The sequence below is a fragment of the Gavialis gangeticus genome, unplaced genomic scaffold (assembly GCF_001723915.1).
Source record: "Gavialis gangeticus isolate Ggan-Ray unplaced genomic scaffold, GavGan_comp1, whole genome shotgun sequence".
Classification (NCBI taxonomy): Eukaryota; Metazoa; Chordata; order Crocodylia; family Gavialidae; genus Gavialis; species Gavialis gangeticus.
In genome coordinates, this window is record NW_017729024.1 from 123,652,874 (window position 1) to 123,662,325 (window position 9,452).

The following is a 9,452-nucleotide window of genomic DNA, read 5'->3' on the forward strand; positions in this document are numbered from 1 at the left end:
GAGGATACTGCTCAACTAAACTGCCAAGTATAATCACAGTGATCTGTTAGAATAGACGCAATAGATTTTTTACTCTTGCCAGGAATCAATTTTTTTTAATGTTGTTATAATATAGACTGCTGCACTGGGAAGAGACACAGCCAGGGGCTGATCCTGCACTACCAAAGGCAATGTCATGTTTCTCCCCTGACTTCATTAGGAGCTAAAATAGGCTGGCTCCATGTCAGCCTCACCAATGACTACATCCAGAAAATAAGGCTGAGGAAAAACAAGTAAGTCTGATTATTTATGAATTAAAGCTCAAATGACATTCAAGTTTAAAAACATGGAAGACTTCAAAATAACTCAATATTACCATGGTACAACTATCTTTAAATATTAACTTCAATTTGGGAGCAAGTCAAGCAGCTTTGCAGTCTACCAGTTCAATAAATATTGATCAAAATATACAGTAAAAATAATGGGAAAACCATTGTGAAATGTTTTTAAAGAGTAAAAATGTTGCTGTTCATTTTAACGTGCGACTTATACCCCCAGAAGTTTACAAATTCCACTATAATTAGACACTCTACTTTAGAAAATAAGCACAAAAAACTAAACAAAGTTTGTTTGTTTTTTTACTGTAGACAATAAGTAAAATGAAGTTTCACACAACATTAGGCATAAGACAGACCCACTATGTCATATTTATTTCTGCTAACACAACAGTAGTGTTAAATATGTACTGTGAAATGCTGATAAGCAATGACATTTTTTTCCACTTAAAAGGTGAATTACAAAGATTTTGGTGAATACACATCAAGACAGCATGATAGCTCAAATGAGCATACAACATTAGTGAGTACTTTGGACTCCAGTTCTGCCAGTTACACTGAGCTTGGTGTTACTACACAAGTGTCACATAAGGTGTCACAGGACTATTGGATAAGAGACTATTCTGTCTGAACAGGTAAAATTAGGAGCTAAAATCTCACTTTCGAAAGTTACTTATGCATTTAGTAACCTAAACCAAACCAACTTGCAATGAGATCTTCAAAGGTAACTAGACATACCCCCTGAAATCAATGTAAGTTAGGCATCTAACTACTTTTGAGGACATAAGCCAAAGTGCCCTAGTTATTTCATCAGATAGGACAGGCTAAGTCCCTTACATGCTGTTGACAGTTTTACTCTACAAGCTTACTAGAACTCCATCTCCATGAAAGGAGAGGAATATTAAGGTAGCTAAAGCAGTACAGGAAAAAAGGAAAATGTCTGCTTTGCTTCAGGTGTGCTTACTGTTGTCATGAGTTGCATGAAATATTCTAAATCTCTTTTTCAACACATAGGTGGGGAGCAGCCTAAATCAACTTAACATTAATAAACATGTGAAGTCAACATGAAATTGGGCTCTAATCCATGAACTCTAAATCGCTGATGAAGAAATTGAACAGCGCAGGCCCCAGGACCTCTAAATGAACCATGAACTCTAAATCACAGCATGGAAGGGGGGAAGGGGGGCTATGGGGTGAGCTACAGCCACCCCAAAATGTTCCATAGCCCACCTCCCAGCACTACCACCCCAAGCGCAGCCCTGGCCCAACCCCCCTGCCAGGAAGAGCCCAGCACTGCCCCTGGCCCCAGCCCACAGTGGGCAGCCCACACTCGCAGCACAAACCTGGGGGGGGCATGTGTCCCCCATGCTTCCCCCAGGGGTGAGCACATAGGTGGGGGCTGCCTCCCCTCCCCACATCATCTGGATGAGCTGCTCACGGGTCCATCCCATGCCCTATCCTGCCCCAGCTGGACAGTGCCTGCCCTTTCCCAAACCCCACTCCCTCCCTCACCGTGAGCACCTCAATTTATACCCCCCATGCCCCTTCCCCCCAATACTCACCAGCCAGACACTGCGCTCCAAACTGCCAAGCTTGCATGTCTGCAATCAGACTGGTATCAGCCAATATGGCTTGTAAATAACTGACCATCAGTGTCAGCCCAAAAAATCTTTATCAGCGCACCCCTAATAATTTGCTAAAATGGTATCTTCCAAAATATTTTGTGTGTGGCCCTCAACAGCTCACCAAAACTTAAATAGCCTCCCAACTGAAATAATTGCCCAGCCTTGTTCTAGCCCCAAACTCCTCTAATCACAGTCGAAGTGGCTCTCATCTCCCTTTTGAGAATTATGCATTGTGGTCCAGCTCCTGCAAATGGATTTGTTGAGGTGGAGGCCTGCACCTGGGCAGAACACCCCAGAAGGCAATGGCGCTCTACACAGGTGCCAAGGTCTGGCTACAACAATCCACTTACAGGACTTTGCCCTCCATACTTATGGGTAACTGCAGATGTGCAGGGAAGCTGCACCGATATGCTGTAATTACAGTGTGTCGGAGCAGACTCGATTAATCAAGTCTGCTGGAACGCGCTAATTAGCGCTTTCCACCAGCCTCTGTCTCTCATGTATTCAGGTTCCCTGTATTTCAAAATGGCAGCAGGGGTTCTTTAACTGAAGCTTGTTGAATAAGCTTTACTTAAAACACCCCTACTGCCATTTTGAAATGCAGGATGCTGAATACACAAGATACTCTGAGAGCCACTCTAATTAAAGCACCCTACCCCAGGACCACGTGTAAAGACACCCTATGAGCCCCATTCCAACTCCATGGAGAGTCACCCATAGGAGTTGGCGCTAGGTGTATGTGACAGGTTCAATATATGCTGTTTTATGAATGGAAAGTAAAAACTGTATCTGATACAGGCCAATTACTACTGAAATGACCAAGAGCCTGATTAAGGGCATGAGGGAATTTGAAATTAGTTGTGGAGGCAAACATTACATACCTTACATTTGGCTCAAAACCTCAACATTACAAAAATATGCTTTTATGTAAAAATCAACAGCAATAGAAAACTTTCCACATTAAAAAAAATCCAATGGAGACAGCTGGTTCAGGAAAAAAAAATATTATTGCCATATCTGAAACCAGAACCTCACTAAACCAACACAGAACTTGAAGACGGAACTGATTTATAAACTAAAGGAAAAGGAAGTTCATTGATTTTTTCCCCAGTCCACACTGAGAAGGCTGGGGGTAGGGGAGGAGAGAACAAAATAGTGATATCCTAGATTTAAAATATTCCCTTTATTACTGCCATGCTCTAAGTCAATAAATATGTTTGCCTAGAGCATTTTGTACCCAATTCTAATCTCACACTAGCTTTATACTAAAATAACAGTTAATTGTGATTTTAGCATGCAAGAACCATATAAGACACGTGATTTTAAAAGCTGACACTGTCCATTTAAAGCTGTACAGGAAATAAATTCAAGGATGTCAAACAATTATTTTTAAAAACATCTTTTTTATTTGTTTCTCCCCCAGTGGACTGTGGGAAATCCTATTTTTTATCCAGGTTTTTCCTCTTTTCGACAAAGAGTTTCAAACAAGCCTGACAGAGTTAAGTGTCCAACCTCCAGAGGATTTGGAAGCCAAAACTCAAACTTCTTCAGATTTAATTTTATCAAAACAAATTCAGAAACAAGTTATGCTTTTTAAAAAACTCTTCCCCCCTCCCCACCCTAATATTCTTCCAGGCATGGGTACTATTCCCATGACACTTTCAAAGGGCATAAAGGATTAAACTAGCAGCACAGTCAGAGCACTGACATCTTTTTTAACTCCCTTTCTAGTTATTTTGATCAATAAACTATAAGTGACCACATAGAGCCAATACAACACATGTTGATAAATGTTATGGGGCTGTTAGTCTGTATATCTTCACAACAATACATCAAAATACTGCGATGCTACGGGGACATCCACTGTGAGCAACAGATACGTAACATGCAAAATGAAGCCACTACAATGAGGGGATGCCGAGCCTTATTGAGATCTATGAACAATTAGTAACATGCACTATAACCAGGATTCTAGCAGAAACAACTAAGCTATGTCAACCTCTCTTCTTAACTATCAAGGGCATTTAAAAATAAAATGGAAATGCAGATGTGAGAATGGAGTCACTACAGTACTCTGTTATTAAACATACTGAACATGAAAATACTTTTGTCCCCTAATCTCATTTACTCACAAAAAAGTAGCAAATAAAAGCAAACTCCCCTAGAGAATGCAAAATGAGTTGTTTGGCTTTAAACCAGGCCAGCAATTTAGCTTTAGAGGTTTGTAGTTCACAATCTTAAAGTAAAAAAAACTTATTTTTCTAAGTAGTGCTATGGGTAGGGAAGGCAAACAAAAAATTACTTACAAGCAAAAAGCAGCTTTGACATTTGCATGTCTGATCTACTTCAACAGGTCTAAAGGAAAAGAAATATAATTTATTATAGCCTATTTAGTTCTGCAACAATTGCTCTTCAAAAACCGAAAGAGAATAATGTAGTTGAACATACGTGCCCTCTTTACTGCAGAGATCTCTAACAGCCTCAGGCAAGAGCTAATACAGCTGTAGTACAAGGCATTACAAGAGTGCTGGGTGCTGTAGCTAGCAATTATCTTGGTATTTAACCAAATCTATCGCTCATCAGGAAAACGTTTAGTGCAGGAGTCGAAGCGAGACAGGCTGACATGGAGCACAGCTACTTAACTGTCCCCTCTAGCGATTTCACTTTCTCAACCCGAGAGTCATGTCAAATTAAACAACTACGCATTGACTTTTCACTTCTATAAACATTAAGGTGTGATTGACAACTCCTGGAAGCTATAAGCCAGTCATTATAATCAGCCAACGTACTGTTAGCTTATTTGTGATGCAGTTTTTCCCCCTTCTGAGCTATTTCCTCGTGTACTGTTTTTACAGGTCTCAATAGACATGTTTGCTTTTCCTCCGTGAAGGGTCTCAGTTAGCAAATGACAGCTTCTCTGCCAGGGCCAGTGGTGGGGTGGGGGGAGGGAAAGTGTCTTAGCTTGACATGCAACTTCTCTCCTTTTTCTCTCTGCAAGTCAAAGCCAATTCCCATCCATTTCAGATAGGACTTTGAAGTGTTTGCACAGTTTCAACAGACATTAGCATCTCAAATAATCTCTCATAAGCATATGTGCTAGTGCTTCATTTCTCCAGAATACTTTTCCAAATATTCAGCCACATGCATTCAGACCCTACACAATGCTATGCATCTTTAATTGAATGTATGGTAGTCACTTACCAGAGAATGGGCACACACAAGAATGGAAAATTAAACAAGCCAGATATAGTGTTATCAAAACATATTATATAGATCTCAAAATCTTGCAAGTACATACTGGTGTTACCATGTTAGGTCACCATTTCTAATATTCATCTAAATCCTGCAGGTTAGCAAAGTTACCCAAGTCAAAAAAGATACACGAAGCAGTCAAGATTTAAACAAAGATAAAAACCCATTCCTTTGATTCTATAAGAAACAGCCAGGTACCAGAGCCCAACCTATTTTGGATGGTGACGGCTTTATTCTCTACACTCCTAATTCAAACTACAATACTAATGTAAAAGATTTCCAGATTTTCTTCTCTCCAAAATAAAGGCAGAATATCAAAATTTCTTCAGGAATAATGGATGATGTTCTCCAGAAAAAGTAAACTAATTGGATTTTGAATACAAGAAGTCCCTGAAATCTGTAAGGAATGTATGTGACGATTACACGTGGGACTCTTACCTTGCTCTTTGCCTACAGCACGTTAATTTTATTGTTTGAAAGGTAAATTATACATACTTCATGTTATAAATCTTGTACTAAGTAAACACAGATTAAATGACTGCTCAACATTTTTGTGGAAAGTTTACTACTTTGGAGAAGAATGACTTGACTCACAAGAATTACTCTGGGCACTAATAGAAATAAAAAAAGTTTAAGAGGACAAACAGTTTGTTATTTCTTTCAACAGTATAGTCATGCTGCCCCTTCAAAAGGCATAAAATACACTGGCAAAAGTTAAAAGTGGGATATCGGAGTTGCATAAGATATACATACTTACACTTGCTCTCAGATTGAAAAAGTTATCAGCCATGAACTTGAAAAGATGTAGATTTAAATGAAAGAGTATCTTATGTGACAGTATCCAGAAGATATTAAAATCACTTTTCACACTCAAAAAGTAAAGTATCATCACAGGGCTGACAACAATACAATCTAACACCATTTTCATCAATTTTGGCTTCCTTGGCATGACACCAAAAGAAAACTGTCAGCATGATTGCTTTAAAATAATTGATAAAACATCTCTATTATTTTCCTTTCTTTTTTTTTTTTTTTAGCTGATCAGCTGTCACCCGTGCATTTAACTTCAAGATAAGAATGTAGCAGGATCTTACTGCACCTGCTGTGTATGCTGACTGACAGGAAGTGCTGTAGAGTCCTTGTAGCTACTTTGCCTTAAACTCTCTTACCCCCAGTATCTTTCAGACTAGTATCTTTACACTAACCCGTCTCAAAGACAATAGATTCAATACTGCACATAGAGTCCGTTCACATAACAGCAAAATGACACTGTTCATTTTAAATGGATTTTACCCAGTATTTTTTCTTGGGCATAAATCTCTTAAGATTGTATATCAGGTGCTTACGTTCAATGAATTCACATTTAATGGGATTTGCTACGGATCCAATGAAGAGGGAGGGAAAAATTAACTTTTAATACTCCCGTGATTCATTAAATACTGTATTTTCCATATTTTGAAAATTCTGAGTAAGTCACAAAAATCTACTCAAAGCAGCAACTTTACCCTGTCAGAGATGTTCAGTGAAACCAGCAGCGGGACTCTGGCACCAAGTGAAAAATGAAGATGCAAACAGCTGCAGAACTTGTGAACCTCACCAAAAAAGGACACTGGGCCTCATTCTATGCTCGATTACTCCACAACACTCAGGAAGGAACTGAGGCCAACATGTGACTTACTGATTCCTCCACAAATGCAAGTGATACTTAACTTACTTTAATTATACATTAGGGATTCTTTATTAGAAAAAAAACACGAAGTCTATTTTATAATCCTATGACTCCTGACGCAATTCCAATTTTTGCCCAGGAATTATAACTGTGATACTGAAAGCACTTGCAAGGGGGTGGGAAGAGGAAAGAAAGAAGTGGGGAAACTGCATTTACTTAAACATCAACTTTAAAGTTAATATTAAAATGCAGCCATCACACAAAATGGCTAAAATATAATATGCATTTAAAATTATTTATCACTATGCCTTATGTATATGTTGCATACATAGAAATATGTATACAAGCAACATGTAATCCATGTATATATGGATACAGATATACACATCTGAACACACACACACACGTGTGGGTGTGTTCAGATGTGTATATCTGTATCCATATATGTGTATATATCTGAGGGATATACACCCCCCCCACCACACAAGTATATCTATGTGCAGAGATATATATATATATATATATATATATATATATATAAAGCTAACTTTCAGTCCTCAGAAAACAAAAGCTATCCCCATATAACAGCCAAATTCCTACATAACTCAATTTGGACATCTCATCTGGTGTGAACTGCACTCATTCCTAGTGTAAACCCCAGCGCGCTCTGCAATGATATACTGTAATGTCACATCGCAATCTGGATTTACTATAAAGGGCTGCTGACGAGTTTCAGAGCAGTAAACATTGCTGCGAGGTGTATTTCACACTGAGCTGGTTTTTATGAAGAACACTTCACCGCCCAGCCACGGCACCCAGATGATGAATGGTGAAAGATGCATGACAAGCTTCATCATTGTTTGTAAATCTTAACTGTTCCTGCTCACTAACTCTGCAGGCAATTTTCAAAGACAGCGGCCGACAGAAGGACAGCACAGCTTTCCTGAAGGTTATTCAACTTGTACTTGGCCTAAGCAGCTATGCCTGTGAGGAGCCATGCATTGAAAATAAAACTCACTGGTTACCCTGAAGCTTAGAATTAAAAACACTGCCTGGCAGGCATGTCAATGGCTGCTAAATTAAGAAACCCCATCAACCAGCTTTGCTATCTGCCCTTCTCCTCTCCCTCCCTCCTACCCCAAGCTCTGCGTTGTCAATATATATCTCGTGCAGGTGATAGATACTAGAATTATCTATGCGTACAATAAAAAAAGTGATTATTTATAAAATGAGCCTTGTGGATGATGGATCTTGCCAGTTTGAAACCAGTGCAACTGTCACATGCAACTGCTTACTACTAATATCCATGTCTGCACCTGCCTGTCTCGCTCCCTCCCATGTTTTGGTGAGAGGGGCGGAATTGCTCAAGACACTCATCCCAGTTTTCTTTGAATCGTTCTTTTTATGGGGACAGCAGTGGAGTTTGCCTCAGTTTCTCGCCAAATGGTCATGGTTCTGCCCTCAGAACCTGGAGACCCCCTAGGATCTGCAGAAGGCCAGAATATCCTGTGCTGGATCAAGGATGACCCGTCTTACCTCTGACTCCTTAATAATACCGGCATGTAGAAATAGTATAATATAGCCAAAGCTTTTCAAATGATAACCTAGAAATCCTCCTTTTTCCCTTTCAAGGAGGAAGGGGGATTCCCAAGGGCAGAGGGGTCTGCAGAGAAATTAGCCTAGTCTGAAGCAGCAATAATCATCACCTTTTATTTTCCAGAGGACTAGTGAGGAATGGGGTAGGGGAGGGTGGGGGCACCTACTCATCTACACCAGGTATAGATCTTTACACCCATTCACTTGCCCCCTGCCACCCACCACCAGAGAGAGAAGAGAAAAAAAGATATGGTGGTGATTCAGTATTCACAACACCCAAATCTATCATAACCACATTGTTATTGTTAATATTCTAATAGAACTCCCTCATTTTGCCTACGGCTTTGATCTAGACAACAAGATTTCCATGTTTTTATTTGTATCAGCAGTTTTTTGTATTTGGAGATGATAAAATCAGTGGGACAGATCCTCAGCCAGTGTCAATTAGGGTAGACTGACTGACTTCAATGGATTTCCCCTAAGAATTCTGTATCTCAAAATGAGAGAAGGGATATTGTATTGTAACTATTGAAACCTTAAGCATCTTGCGTAGTGCTGTCCCTGAAGAAAAACACAGGTAGAAAAGAGGTATAAGCTAGGTTCAGGATCACGTACAGATCTAAACTAGCAATCCTAAAAGCCATAGAGAGCTGTCCCCTTACCCTATGAGGTAAGGAGAAATTACCTGTCCTCTGCAACTAAGAGCAGATGTCAAAACTGATCCATATGTATCCACAAATAATCAGTGATATCATAACATTGCTCTGTGTAGCACGATATTATATCACAAGGAGTGACGCCACGATGTAACACTGCAGCAAATTGTGATGAGGATATCACTCAAAGGCTTCTTTTCTGCAGCCCTATTCAGCAAGGCTGAAGTTCGCCAGTCTAAACTATAGACAATGAGTCAAATGTTTCCTTCAAATGATCCCTCCTCAAATACACAAACATCTCTCACTGGATTTCCACGGAATACGAACAGTTATTGCTTCC

At 39.6% G+C, this 9,452-nt stretch overlaps 1 protein-coding gene across 3 annotated transcripts in view; it reads right to left on the reverse strand.

Moving 5' to 3' along the window:
- Nucleotides 1–9,452, reverse strand: part of DMRT1 (doublesex and mab-3 related transcription factor 1) — a 122,215-nt gene that overhangs the window by 23,008 nt on the left and 89,755 nt on the right. The window contains exon 5 of one of the 3 annotated variants that reach the window (XM_019517649.1): nucleotides 4,246–4,294. The exons of the other annotated variants lie outside the window; for them this stretch is intronic. Coding sequence (XP_019373194.1) covers nucleotides 4,281–4,294 — 14 coding nt within the window. The 3' untranslated portion in view covers nucleotides 4,246–4,280. The remainder of the gene's footprint in view (nucleotides 1–4,245; nucleotides 4,295–9,452) is intronic. 3 annotated transcript variants of the gene reach the window in all.